Raw genomic sequence first — 16,398 nt, 5'->3', positions numbered from 1 at the left:
CTTTAATTTACAATCTAAACCATCCTGTCTTACTGAAGCCTAATACGAGTAATATGAATATATGTATGCATACATACATATATATATATATATATATATATATATATATATATATATATATATATATATATATATATATATATATACCCATACCCGTGTGGCTATTTTGTGAGATATATATATATATATTTATGATATATATATATATACTGTATATATATATATATGTGTGTGTGTGTGTGTGTGTGTGTGTGTTTGTATAAAGATAATTAACAATGGATAAACATTCCTCGTGTGAACCTGTTACTAAATCGACATTGTACAGTTCACTAAACCTAATAGCGAAAAAAAAAAAAAAAAAAACTATCTCCAGTTCTATACAAAAAAGGTTACTGAGCCGTAAATCATTTTCGTAGTAAATCTTCTGAGGCAAAAAAAAAAAAAGAAGAGGGTGAGGCGTGTTGCCTATTAAATTAGAGTGGGGAAATGAGATTTGGTAACCTGACACCCCTCCCAAGCCCAGGCTTCAAGAATACTTTGAGAAAAAGAAAGGGAAGGATAAGGAGAGATGTTGATAATAATAATAATAATAATAATAATAATAGATAAATGAAGATGGATTATTTTATTGATATATCTTGAAAGGGAAGCGCAACCTAGTGTCCGTATCTAGCCCAGGCTAGGATAACGAAATAAAATGGCTAAAAAAGTGTGAGGTTTTCACTCAGAAAGTAACCATACGCCTTCCTGTTAAAGGATGGAATGCTATAAGAGGGAGAACACAGAAGCAGGGATAGAATTCCAAAGCTTGGATGAAGAGAAATGCACAACCTTATGAATGAATATAGCAAATAAGGTGAAATAAGTTCACCTGGAGGTCACAATATGACCCAAAAAAGGCCACTGAGTGAGCATAAACATAAAAAACAGATGAAATTCGAATCACTATACTATATATCATGACACTGAAAAATTCATTTGCAATTTGCTACAAAAGAACCAGTAATTAAAGAACAGCAATCAAGTATAATGAAATACAGTGTCAACAGAGCTGATACGAATTGCCACAATGCACAGTTAACGAAGGAAGGATGAAATAATAATAACGGGAGAAATGAAATATGATACGAGAACAATAAAGAACTGTTATTTATATGATGAAATGGAAAAATGCGAAAGAAAACTTTAACACAATAATTTTCATGTTTAATGTTTTATCATCTGTTATATACTATAATATTTTTTTTTTAACAGCGCCCAGGCACGTTTGGGTACTGACTGGTGGGCGTGCAGACCTCCCATGTCCATACGCCCCAAAACACGCCCACGACCAGCCGCTTCTCGTGCTGTGGTATAGACTGAGTGATATCGTCCCCATATACAGGTAAGGCCCTAGTAGTCAGTCTTCAGTAGTCAGTCTTAAAATGTTAATAATAGTCAGTCTCAAGTAATTAATAATAGTCATTCTTATAAAGTTAATAGTCAGTCTTAAATAGTTAATAATGTTGTCTCAGTCTCAAAAAGTTAATAATCTTAACTAGTTTAACAGTAGTCTAACTATTTGACTGACTATTATTAACTCAAGACTATTATTAACAATTTAAGACTGACTACTACTAACATTTTTAGACTGACTATATATTATTAACTATTTAAGACTGACTGTTATTAACTAGTTAATAACAGTCAGTCTTAAATAGTTAATAACAGTCAGTCTTAAGTAGTTAAAATAGTCATTCTTAAAAAGTTAATAAAAGTCAGACTTAAGTAGTAAATAACAGTCTTAAAAAGTTAATAATGATCAGTCTTAAATAGTTGATATGCTTTTACCAAATCTTTACGGTTAATTATTTAATTTTTCAATATGTTAAGAGCTCAATGAGACTGGTTAGATAATGTCATTTTTATAGCCCAGGCCTGAAGAGTACTAGAAATGGGTAGAAGTTGATGTTTTAATTTTAATGTGGTCAATAAGTTGATAAATTCATGTTTGAGAAATCACTTCAGAAGCTTACTTTTTTATATGTTTTATATAAGTTTGTTAATAATTTTTTTTATATAAAAGAAAGCGCCGATTGGAATGTTAGCCTAATGTCCTATACAGGCCCAGGCCAGAAGGTCTGGGAAGTAAGAATACTGAAAAAATTTTCAAAAATAAAAAAAAACATGAATTTTACCGGAAAAATTAACAGAACTGTTATAAAACCTGTCGATATTTTTTCTGTTAATAATCGTAATGTTATATTCGTTTCTGTTATATTAAATTTACACCTGTTTAACGTTATTTTGCTAAATAAACTAACAATTTTAACAGTTATACTAACATTATGTCAGCTCATACAGTTATTACTCTGCTGAATTAAAATAAGCAGCATTTTTTATCAGGTTTCATAATATCTGAATATCATACGATTTATGGAATATTAAATTGATGCAGATCAAAACACATTAATTTTCCATCACGCTGTATAACACTTCAATGATTTCACATTCATTATACAGTCCAAGGGATTATCTCCTCCAGAATTAATTCTGTATCTATCCAACTTCTCTCGTAATATTTTAATCATTTCACGTAATCATAACTTAATAATTCATATAACTGGAGATTGTCATTCATCCGTGAAATTTCCTCCGAGACATTACTTTTGATGTGATAATGAAATGAGCATTGCTCATTTGCACAGCATTTAAATCAAAGAAGGTATTTATCTTAGTATTCCTTATACTGCAATATGAATACAGAATGATAATGACGTGACCTTTGGACTTTCAACACACAAATATCAGAGCTAAATCTAACCTAATTTAACCTCTGATGGCTGTTCAACCTCTACCATAGTTTAACTTTGCTACCTAGTATATGTTAGACTTACAGTAAGTAACTTAACCTATGGTGGTTAGTGCAACCTAGAATCTACTGTAGGTTAGTGCAACTTAGAATCTATTGTTGGTTAGTGCAACTTAGAACCTATTGTTGGTTAGTGCAACTTAGAATCTATTGTTGGTTAGTGTAACTTAGAATCTATTTTTGATTATTGTAACTTGAATCTATTGTGCTTAGTGCAACTTAGAATCTATTGTAGGTTAGTGCAACTTAAAATCAGGTTAGTGCAACTTAGAATCTATTGCAGGTTAGTGCAAGTTAGAATCTATTGTTGGTTAGTGCAACTTAGAATCTATTGTAGGGCAGTGCAACTTAGAATCTACTGTTGGTTAGTGCAACAATCTATTATAAGTAAGTGTAACTTAGAATCTATTGCTGGTTAATGTAATTTAGAATCTATTGTATGTTAGTGCAACTTAGAATCTATTGCAGGCTAGTACAACTTGGAATCTATTATAGGTAAGTGTAACTTAGAATCTATTGCTGGTTAATGTAATTTAGAATCTATTGTATGTTAGTGCAACTTAGAATCTATTGCAGGCTAGTACAACTTGGAATATATTAAAGGTTAGTACAATTTAGGATCTGTTATAGGTTAGTGCAACTTAGAATCTACTGTTGGTTAATGTAACTTAGAATCTATTGTAGGTTAGTGCAACTTAGAATCTGTTGTTGTTTAGTGTAACATACAATCCAACCAAATTTAACCTCTGTTGGCTAATGTAACTTAAATTAGTGATACTAAACGAACATAGAATCTGAAATGGTTATTGTTAGGTGCTGATGACAAAAAGATTAACCTAACCAGACCTAACCAATTCTACCCAGTGATTCTCTAACTTAACCTAAGATGTGCAATGTTTTCTGAAACTGGATATCGAATGCCTCTATTTAAATTGGTTCTTCTCTCTCTCTCTCTCTCTCTCTCTCAATATCTCTTCCTTGAAAGCAAACTTTGAAAGAATCTATTGTCTCTCTCTCTCTCTCTCTCTCTTTTTGAAAGCAACTCTCTTCTCTCTCTCTCTCTTAGATTACCAAGGACTTAAAATACACAAAGCAGTGCAAAAGCTGAAAAGAAGGAGGCAGAGAAACTAGTGGGATAAATAAAGAGGCAGTTCAAATACAGAAACAAGGAAACGGTGCTGTGGAATCAATATTAGACCTCATCTTGAATATGCAGTCCAGTTTTGGTCACCAACACTAAGAAAGGACATAAATAGATTAGAAGAGGTTAGCAAGAGCCAAGTTAATTCCATCCATCAGGCAAATAGGTTACCAAAGACGACTGAGAGCCTGAACATGTATGACTTAGAAACACGAAGATTGCGAGGACAACCCATAGAAACATTCAAAATACTGATAGGCATAACAAAAGTAGACAGTAACCTCTTCACACTGAATGAAAACCAGACAAGAAATAATGGATGGAAACTAGAACTGAAGAGATACAACACATCTCACTGTGGGAACTTTTTCACATACAAGATATGTGACACATGGAATAAACTGCCACCAGAAGTTGTCAACAGCAATAGTGTCCAGGAAGAGTTTAAAGAAATCTAGAGAAAATCATTAGAAGAATTCTGCGAATGAACAGTAAAACCTGCTCCTAGAGATAAGTATGTCTCCTCGGGTGGACTAATGTCTCTGAGACATCCTAATCCTTTTAACTCTCTCTCTCTCTTGAAAGCAATCTCTCTCTCTCTCTCTCTCTCTCTCTCTCTCTCTAGAAATCTAGTCTCTCTCTCCTCTCTCTCTTTTTGAAAGCAACCTCTCTCTCTCTCTCTCTCTTTTGAAAGCAACCTAATCTCTCTCTCTCTCTCTCTCTCTCTCTCTCTCTCTCACTCTCTGCTAACTTTCACCTCCAGGGAAGAGGCGGGGTGAATGAGAGTCAAAATTGTTACTGAAAAGGTTGCAAAGTCCAGACTTTTCCGAAGTCCACTGGTCCATTTTATTACAGTAATGATTTTTAACGATACAGATTGCACAATTTCTTTGATTATATTTTTAATATCTCTTATTTTGTGGAATATTAGTTATCTCTCTCTCTCTCAACTCTAAACAACGTAATTCTATCTCTTCCTCTTTGAAAGCAACCTATTCTCTCTCTTTCTCTCTTTTGAAGGAAATCTAGTGAGTGAGTGTGTGTGTATGTCTCTCTCTAAATTCTCTCTCTCTCTCTCTCTCTCTCTCTCTCTCTTTTGAAAGCAATCTCTCTTCTCTCTCTCTCTCTCTCTCTTGGAGTCATTATTACCAAGGACTTAAAATACACAAAGCAGTGCAAAAAGCTGAAAAGAAGGAGGCAGAGAAACTAGTGGGATACATAAAAGAGGCAGTTCAAATACAGAAACAAGGGAAACGGTGCTGTGGCTCTACACATCAATAGTTAGACCTCATCTTGAATATGCAGTCCAGTTTTGGTCACCAACACTAAGAAAGGACATAAATAGATTAGAAGAGGTATAAGCAAGAGCCACAAAGTTAATTCCATCCATCAGGCAAATAGGTTACCAAAGACGACTGGAGAGCCTGAACATGTATGACTTAGAAACACGAAGATTGCGAGGACAACCCATAGAAACATTCAAAATACTGATAGGCATAACAAAAGTAGACAGTAACCTCTTCACACTGAATGAAAACCAGACAAGAAATAATGGATGGAAACTAGAACTGAAGAGATACAACACATCTCACTGTGGGAACTTTTTCACATACAAGATATGTGACACATGGAATAAACTGCCACCAGAAGTTGTCAACAGCAATAGTGTCCAGGAAGAGTTTAAAAGAAATCTAGAGAAAATCATTAGAAGAATTCTTTGAATGAACAGTAAACCTGCTCCTAGAGATAAGTGAGCACATGTCTCCTCGGGTGGACTAATGTCTCTGAGACATCCTAATCCTTTTAACTCTCTCTCTCTCTCTTGAAAGCAACCTAATCTCTCTCTCTCTCTCTCTCTCTCTCTCTCTCTCTCTCTCTAGGAAATCTAGTCTCTCTCTCCCTCTCTCTCTTTTGAAAGCAACCTAATCTCTCTCTCTCTCTCTCTCTCTCTTTTGAAAGCAACCTAATCTCTCTCTCTCTCTCTCTCTCTCTCTCTCTCTCTCTCTCTCTCTCTCTCCAAGCGCTAACTTTCACCCCAGGAAGAGGCGGGGTGTTCTAGTGAGAGTCAAAATTGAAGTTACGAAAAAAGTGCAAAGTCCGTAGACTTTTCCGGAAGTCCACTGTCCATTTTATTACAGTAATGATTTTTAACGATACAGATTGCACAATTTCTTTGATTATATTTTTAATATCTCTTATTTTGTGGAATATTAGTTTTTATGTTCTCTCTCTCTCTCTCTCTCTCTCTCTCTCTCTCTCTCTCTCTCTCTCTCTAAACAACGTAATTCTATCTCTTCCTCTTTGAAAGCAACCTATTCTCTCTCTTTCTCTCTTTGAAGGAAATCTAGTGAGTGAGTGTGTGTGTATGTCTCTCTCTCTCTCTCTCTCTCTCTCTCTCTCTCTCTCTTTTGAAAGCAACTTAATCTCTCTCTCTCTCTCTCTCTCTCTCTCTCTCTTGAGTCATTATTACCAAGGACTTAAAATACACAAAGCAGTGCGCAAAAGCTGAAAAGAAGGAGGCAGAGAAACTAGTGGGATACATAAAGAGGCAGTTCAAATACAGAAACAAGGAAACGGTGCTGCGGCTCTACACATCAATAGTTAGACCTCATCTTGAATATGCAGTCCAGTTTTGGTCACCAACACTAAGAAAGGACATAAATAGATTAGAAGAGGTATAAGCAAGAGCCACAAAGTTAATTCCATCCATCAGGCAAATAGGTTACCAAAGACGACTGGAGAGCCTGAACATGTATGACTTAGAAACACGAAGATTGTGAGGACAAACCATAGAAACATTCAAAATACTGATAGGCATAACAAAAGTAGACAGTAACCTCTTCACACTGAATGAAAACCAGACAAGAAATAATGGATGGAAACTAGAACTGAAGAGATACAACACATCTCACTGTGGGAACTTTTTCACATACAAGATATGTGACACATGGAATAAACTGCCACCAGAAGTTGTCAACAGCAATAGTGTCCAGGAAGAGTTTAAAAGAAATCTAGAGAAAATCATTAGAAGAATTCTGCGAATGAACAGTAAAACCTGCTCCTAGAGATAAGTGAGCACATGTCTCCTCGGGTGGACTAATGTCTCTGAGACATCCTAATCCTTTTAACTCTCTCTCTCTCTCTTGAAAGCAACCTAATCTCTCTCTCTCTCTCTCTCTCTCTCTCTCTAGGAAATCTAGTCTCTCTCTCCCTCTCTCTCTTTTGAAAGCAACCTAATCTCTCTCTCTCTCTCTCTCTCTTTTGAAAGCAACCTAATCTCTCTCTCTCTCTCTCTCTCTCTCTCTCTCTCTCTCTCTCCTCCACCAAGCGCTAACTTTCACCTCCAGGGAAGAGGCGGGGTGTTCTAAGTGAGAGTCAAAATTGAAGTTACGAAAAGCACAAAGCCCGGAGTGCAAAGTCCGTAGACTTTTCCGAAGTCCACTGGTCCATTTTATTACAGTAATGATTTTTAACGATACAGATTGCACAATTTCTTTGATTATATTTTTAATATCTCTTATTTTGTGGAATATTAGTTTTTATGTTCTCTCTCTCTCTCTCTCTCTCTCTCTCTTTATCTGTTCAGTACTGAATTCCCTCATTTAAAAGTAAATATATATTGCCCTTAGTGGTAAAGTTGGTGAGACACTTTTGTTTTGTACTGTAGGTGACAAGATTATTATTGAAATGCTTATATATGTGCATGTATGTATGTGCATATATATATACACATGTTTATATATACATATATATATACATATACATATATATGTGTGTATATATATATGTATACAATATATATAAATATATATAAGGGGTAATTAATATTAAATTTCACAATAATCCTATTTACAAAAAACTCTAATTAAAAGAATAAGAGCTAATAACGCCAAGCAAAACCAAACCAATCAACCAGTCACGGTGTAATGCAAAAACAACACTGAATAATCCTCACCTCTTCTTCAACGACCAGTTTGGCTTAATTGTCTCCTGAACGAATCAGGAGACAATTGAAGTTATGCAAATTAGCCCTGTTCGAATGGGGGGGGGTCATTCGACTTGCCAAGTGTCGAAGAAATTCATTAACTTTATTTTTAAGGATTTTAAGTCTTTCCTCTGAAGTGGTGGGAGAATTTCTCTATTCTTTTTGGCTGTACTGGGTCTCTCTCTCTCTCTCTCTCTCTCTCTCTCTCTCTCTCTCTCTCTCTCTCTCTCTCTGTGGATAGGACAGTGTGCTGGTTATTGGACTACAAGAACACCCTAATGTATATATGTATATATATAATTATTCATATATATATATACATATATATTATAAATATGTATATATTATAAATATATGCACATATATATATTACACACATACAGAAAGATACATAGATATATAGATAGATAGATAGAAAGGCAGATGGACAGATAGATAGACTGGAAGGAAAATAGACAAAAATATAGATAGACAGATAGACAGACAATAGAAAAATAGACAGAAAAACAGACATAGAAAGATAAAGCCGAAAAGAGGAGAGAAAATCTCTCACCACTGCCGAGGGAAAGAGCTAAAAGCATTCAAAATAAAATTGATTAATTTCTTCGACATTTGGCAAGTGGATTAACCCCAATTCGAACGAGGCTAATTTGCATAGCTTTAATTGTCTCCTGATTCGTCCCAGGAGACAATTAAGCCAAACTGCTCGTTAAAGAAAGGGTAATTAAGCCTGTCCTGAGAAATTCATTTCCTTTTGTGAAGAGCTTCGAATTATGTTATTATTATCTGTTATTCTGTTGAATCACAATTTAATTTTTATCGGATTGTCGTGACATTTAACATTAAAATGTAACATGTATATGTACATACATATATATATATATACATATATATACATACAGTATATCTTTATCTATATATACATATATATTTATACATATCAATCAAAACTATAACAAACATCACCGTCAAATATACAATCCCATGAACCTCCTAAGCAATTACAGACATCATCAAAAGCGGCTTTCGTGTAGTTCACTAAACAGCCGCTGGTAACCCAACCTGAGGAGAAAACTAGTTTTAAAAGGCACAAGCTATCGGAGACTTTGATGCCGACCTCAAACCGTAAGATGAATCTGTGGATACACTGCGGTTTCTGGCAACTCTCTTGAGCCGCCAGCCACTCAAGACCACAGGAAAGTTGCCAGAAGGTACAATATGAATTTTTTTCTTTATTTTTTTTTTTTCTTTGTTTTTGCGGTTGGCCTTCGGTAGCTTTTGGATGTTCCTCTATGACCTTTTCGTGACCTGAGGAGGCCAATGTGAGGGGCAGCTGGTTGTAATAGGGTTAGGAAGATAGCACAGTGAGTGACTGGTTATGAGATGAATTTGTAAATGGGAATGTAATGTTAGTAAGATATTTATTAGGTGGAGTACCAAATCTTAAGTTACTAAAGATCATGTTGCCAGAGAGAGAGAGAGAGAGAGAGAGAGAGAGAGAGAGAGAGAGAGAGAGAGAGAGAGAGAGAGAGAGAGTAAATGATTCGTTGTATTGTTCCTATTTTCCTATCCACTGTGAGAGTAGATTAATTCTTGACTTTCACATATGCTATTTTTTTTTTTCTTTACAGCTACTGAGAGAGAGAGAGAGAGAGAGAGAGAGAGAGAGAGAGAGAGAGAGAGAATATATAAATGTTTACCACAGTTATATGTTTTTAATTCTCTATTTATTTTCACACTGTGACGCATGTCACAATTGTACCCCCCAAAAAATGAATGGTTCATAATGAACCCAAAAATAATAATAATACTATATTATTATAGGCTTGCCAATAATATCAGCAACAAAAACAGTGCGGGGACACGCAAGGAAAGCTACGGATAACAAAAACAAATAAAAACAAATATAAACAAATGAACGACGCATGCGCACAAGAATATCGTAATGGCAAGCTAACGCAACTTGTCCCCTAAAAATGAATTAATGACGGCCATTTGAGTCCTGTAATTTCTGTAATGGCTTACAAAACGGCTAACATTTTTTTGGCAAGCTTTCGATGAGATGAATTTTATAAAGAATAGACTAGTTATATTGGAAATTATTAATTCTAATTTTTATAACAACGTATAGCTATATAATAATTACAACAAAAATTGAAATTAATAACTGTCTCTTTATATCAACGTATAGATATATAATAAATATAAAATAAATAAATTATTCATATTTTTCAAGGTCGTATTAGAAATGGGAATTAAAATTTGGGTTGAGGGGGTTCGAATATATTTATGTGTGTGTATATATATATATATATATATATATATATATATATATATATATATATATATATATATATATATATATATATATATATATATATATATATATATATATATATATATATATATATATATATATATATATATATATATATATATATATATATAATAATATAATACTTGTTCTAATCATGTCTTGTTAGGTGATTAGAATTGCCATATCATGTCAGTAAAAATACTGAAACAAATATGATATATTATTTGGATGTTTTGTTAGAACTACAGTGAATAGTTGCCATTTCTTTTCTCCCAATGGTCTTTTCGCGGATTTAGAAATTGCCCAGAAACCCATTTTGTCAACACCAATTTTTCTTCTACCAAATTCTGGAACTACCTTAAACCTGACTTCACTAACTAATCTTTCCTCAATTTTCTGTCAGTATATTTTGGACACACCTACAAACCCATTATCTTTGTGGAGTTCACTTACTAATTTTTTTTTTTTTTTTTTTTAGTAAATTTTGGACACATCTGTAAACCAAGTATTTCTGTTTAATTCACTTACAATTTTCTCTTTCTTTTTTTGTCAGTAAATTCTTGCCACATCTGTAAAACAGGTATTTCTGTGTACTCACAATTTTACAATTTTTTCTCTCTTCATCAGTAAATTTTTGACACATCTGTAAATCAAGTATTTCTGTGTACTTCACTTACAATTTTTTCTTTTTTTTCAGTAAATTCTTGAAACATCTGCAAACCAAACATTTCTGTGTGTTTCACTTACATTTTTTTTATAGTATATTTTAGGAAACCTACAAACCAAATATTTCTGTGTACTTCACTAAATAATTTTGTCTTTTTTTGTCTGTAACTTTTGGACACATCCACAAACCAAATATCTTTGTTTACTTCACTTACTAATTTTTTTTTTGTCAGTAGGCTATATTTTGGGCACATCTGCAAGCCAATCATTTTTGCGGCTGGATTTTTTCAAAGCCAGATTTTCAGAACAGCCATAACCTCTTATTTGTGGTAGCAAAAACTTTATTTTGACAAATTTTGAAAGACAAAATCCAACATTGGTAGTCGAAAACCTTTGGCTGGTCAGCCCAATCTAAAAACGCCCACAAACCCCAACTTATGTTTACAAAGCCAAAAAGCGTATCGCAATAAATTCTCAAACTAGAAACAAATCGCGAAATAAAACAATAAAAACATTAAACACAAAGTAGTGGGTTCTCCAATCGCAAAGTGAAATATGTTAGACGTATTTTCGCTACTGGAAGGTTTTGCTCGGACTGGGATTGAGAAATGCCCTTGTTGTCGCTACAGATATCTTTATTTTACTTTGTCTTTCCATGGTGAGGTAAGTATGTTTGTATGTATGTATGTATGCATGTGTGTGTGTATATATATATATATATATATATATATATATATATATATATATATATATATATATATATATATATATATATATATATATATATATATATATATATATATACACATAAACATATATATATATATAATACATATATATTCATTTATCAGCTGAAGTTATCCAACCAACTTCATCATCTTTATATGAAACACGGAACCTCAATTCTCTGGAGTAATCCAACCAACTTCATGAAGTTCAAACGAAGCTGCAACTTCATTCGGGAGAATTATCCTATCAGCTGCAAAACCTTCTTTGTGCACTGAAGCGAAATACTCGGATATGCATCAGTGAAGTTCTCAGCTTCAACTTCCATCAAATGACACCATCAACTTCAGTGGCAGAAGTGTACACCATCAACTTCAAAACGCTGAAACGGGCAATAGCCCAAAACTTCAGCAATGATGTAGCGTTATGCCAACTGCAGCATACGGAAGCTATTTGATCAGACCCCAAAACGAATTTATGACTCCCATTTTAAACCGCGCAGTTTATCATAACAGGACACAGACGTGACAGACATTTTATCCTGTTCTTTCTAGCAGTTCGTCTCTTTTTAAAAATGTATTTCAGTTCTTTAAATTTATGTTTTTTTTTAATGTAAAACGTCAGCTCCAGCTCCTATTGATATAATCTCTGAGGATGAAAGACCACGATAATAAATTCAAAATATATCATATATGTATATTACACTCTTTTTCATATTTTTGCAAATGGCTTCGGAAAACTGGGGTAATGGCTGGGCATTCATGTGGCTTCCTTTGCTATTTGGGTAGAATATTTAGGCGATAAATCCCGTTCATATTATTTTTGAGACAGTAATAATTCTGAAATCTATACCATATGACTATTTATATACTAATGGTGGTCACAGTTCTGTAGAAAAGGAAAGATTATTAGTAAAATTTATCCACCTTTATCCCTTTATCCTCAAACTTCAAGAAAGACCTATTTCATAAAAAACAAGATCAACAAAATCTTGTTTAAAATCACTCTGCTCTGCACCTTTCACAACTTCTATTATCAGTACTTTTTTAAGCAAATTTCTATCATGTGCATTTCCAGGAATACTAAGTTTTGTTAACGGTGCAGTACTTATAGTCACCTACTTTTGCGTTCAGATCACTCAGCACATCCACTGTCTAAATACACATTTACTATCACAATTTTATTTCTTGTTACTCTCAGATTTGACCTTGGAATTACTGTTTGTTTACTCTCATTATCTCCAAGGTTGCTCCGTCACCTGGGGGGAGGGGGGTTAGCTATACCTTCTCTATTTCTCCATCTCTCAGCCACCCAAGACACCAACACTCTCTATCCTTCCCATAATGCACTCCCTGCCCTTTCACTCCTGCTTCAAGAACTCCATCCAAATTCAACTTTCTTTTCTCAGGAGAATAAAACAGAATACAGAATTTAGGCCAAAGGTCAAGAGCTGGAACCTACGATGAGGTCAGTCAGCTCTGAAAAGGAAATTGAGAGGAACAAATAGGTTTGAAAGGTGTAACAGGAGGAAAACCTTTCGCAATTGCACAAAGAATCAACTGTCAGAAGAGGGTTGAGGAGAGTAAGGTGAAAGGAAGAGAATATGAATTCGTAAAACGAGTCAGATATCACACTTTTGAATTATCTTATAATTCAAAATTTTGCATTTTAAGTTTCCTATGTTTAAACCACAGGAGATGGTTGAGGAAGCAACATTGAAGAGAGAGAGAATGGATTTCTTGACTGAATCAGATTTCACACTTTTTTCATTTTATAAATCAAAACTTTATATGTTATATTTCTCACGTTTAAACCAACACTCAGCACGATAATACACCCCACTTGTATTTAGCATATTCATGAGATTGCACATAAGTCCTCATTATCACGTCGCCACTTTTACAAATGAGATTTATGCGAAAGTTACACACCCCGTATCGTGCTGATATGCATTCGCATTTTCAATTACCGATAGTAATGCAATTTTCATCGGGGATCCAGATAAGCGGACTGATAATCAACATTAATTTGGGATATGCTGAGGGGACTGTCAGATCTGTTTCAGGAGGAAGCTGTGTTTTCATAATCATATTTTTTTCATATGATTATGGAATAGTTAAGAAAATAGTTCTCTCTCTCTCTCTCTCTCTCTCTCTCTCTCTCTCTCTCTCTCTCTCTCTCTCTCTCTGACCTATGCTTGGATAATTAATATCAACAGTTTTTATACTTTGATACCAAATTATAAAAAATTTATAAGCTATCTATTATATATATATAATTGTACATACATACATATATATATATATATATATATATATATATATACATATATACGCATACATATAAACTTAATCATATAATATAAATATATTACAGATTATATATGTATATACATACATAAATCATAATCAGTTACCTTCCACCAACGAGCAGGTTTTATTTACAAGTATATCTATTGTCTTGAACGGTTACGGTCCATTTAACTGTTTAAAAAACACATAGGTTTTAATTTGTTTATTTCCATTACTTTTCCATTTGAAGCATACCATTATTTTTTGTTTACCCGAGCTGCGTGTGGTTCTTTGAAAACTCTTTTTCTATCGTTTGCTCATTTGCATTCAAATGGGCGTTGTTTTGTTTTTCTTTGAGAGAGAGAGAGAGAGAGAGAGAGAGAGAGAGAGAGAGAGAGAGAGAGAGAGATAGAGGCCAAGGGAAACCTTTCACATCAAACGACAGATGAAAGAGAAATATAGATTATCTGATAACGATATAGAAACGCTTTATTCCAAAACAAGACTGTAAGGAAGACATTTACGATATAGTAATTTATAATATATATATATATATATATATATATATATATATATATATATATATATATATATATATACTGTATGTATATATATATGTGTGTGACTCACATCAGGTTCGAACCCGTTTCTTTCAATTGAAAGGCAAGGGCGCTGCCCACTAGGCCATACAAGTCTAAAAGAAGTTGGAACCTGGGAGAGAGAGAGAGAAAGCCTTATAATGCACTCTTTAGAGAGAGAGAGAGATAGTTTCAATTCCTAGCGTATTCAGTAAAAGATATGTCTTATAACCCATTCACTTTCTATCTTAAGAGAGAGAGAGAGAGAGAGAGAGAGAGAGAGAGAGAGAGAGAGAGAGAGAGAGAGAGAGAACAAACAACCCATTCGTATCTATACCATTCAACTCATCTCTTTCTCATTTCTGTAGCCTGGTAATGAATATTCCAGAACTGGTCCCGAGTCGGCTTCAAGATATGCACCCGGCTTCAAACCAAACGCGCCTAGAACGCGTTCCGTAGGCGTTTCAAACGCGTTCAACATTTTCGCATGCGTTCCGAACGCGCTTAAATGCGTCCTACACGTTTCAACCGCGTTCAAATGCTACAGTACGCGTCCCATCAGCATTTAAAGGGTTCTAAACGCGTTCGAAAGCTCGCATTCGTCCAGAACATGTCCAAAGGGGCTCGGTACGCATTTCAAACGCGTTCAAAAGCTCGTATGCTTACCAAACGCGTTCAAAAGCTCGTATGCTTACCAAACGCGTTCAAAAGCTACCATACGCGTTCTCAGTTGAAAGTTCCTCGCTTCAGAAATGTCAGATTGGGAGATCTGGTGACTGATAATGTTGCAATGGGGGAATTCACCCAAGTTGGTTCTGAAATTATAAAAAATGTTTATGTATAGATGTGGAGAGATATGTATGCAACATGTAGGGGATTTCTCTGCTGGTGCTTAGAATAATAAATAATAATAATGATAATAATAATAATAATATAGCTATCTAATAGTAATAATTATTATTATTATTATTATTAATATTATTATTATTAGGTGTCATTATTATTGTGATAATTTTGTTGTTGAATGTGGATATAATAATAATAATAATAATAATAAAATTAATTACGAATAATAATAATAATAATAATAATATTATTATTATTATTATATTATATAAAGCCACAAATTATTATTATTGTTGTTGTTGTTGTTTTATTTTATAGATTGACAATATTTCAGACGAATTGAAGATTAATAAATTAAGTATAAAACTGTCATGTGTAAAATTAATTGTGAACCATCACATACATACACACACACATATATATATATATATATATATATATATATATATATATATATATATATATATATATATATATATATATATATATATATATATATATATATATATATCAGAAATACCCTTATTATAGAATTCAGTCTGCCTGTATAACTGTATACCTTGTACAAAAAGGGAATTATGTTTGTGAAACATCTGAGTACTCAGGACTCGAACCTTTAAGCCACTTTGGGTTCAATATTGTAAAGTTAGAAGGATACATACATATATATCTCCAATGTATATCCATATATATTTTTTATATATTTATATGTATTTATATAAAGTAAAGAGACTTTGTATTTTTCAGATCTATATATATATATATATATATAAAAAAATTTATATATATATATATATATATATATATATATATATAGATATAGAGAGAGAGAGAGAGAGAGAGAGAGAGAGAGAGAGAGAGAGAGAGAGAGAGAGAGAGGGAGGGGGATGTCTTACATGATTCCATCTACTCGTAAAAGCATCTTATCAACAGCTAATACCCTTCTTAGCACAAAGATGCACATCCCATTACAGAACCCTCATCTCAAAACTAATCT

General features: G+C 33.5%; 1 protein-coding gene across 2 annotated transcripts in view; it reads left to right on the top strand.

The window, feature by feature from the left end:
- The window catches only part of LOC136856041 (uncharacterized), a 276,656-nt gene that overhangs the window by 142,634 nt on the left and 117,624 nt on the right, over positions 1-16,398 (top strand). For both annotated transcript variants that reach the window (XM_067133599.1, XM_067133600.1), the window contains one exon: positions 1,255-1,384. In XM_067133599.1, the coding sequence (XP_066989700.1) occupies positions 1,255-1,384 (130 nt within the window). The remainder of the gene's footprint in view (positions 1-1,254; positions 1,385-16,398) is intronic.

Source organism: Macrobrachium rosenbergii, chromosome 34 (assembly GCF_040412425.1).
Source record: "Macrobrachium rosenbergii isolate ZJJX-2024 chromosome 34, ASM4041242v1, whole genome shotgun sequence".
Lineage (NCBI taxonomy): Eukaryota > Metazoa > Arthropoda > Malacostraca > Decapoda > Palaemonidae > Macrobrachium > Macrobrachium rosenbergii.
This window is presented reverse-complemented; position numbering and strand designations above follow the sequence as displayed.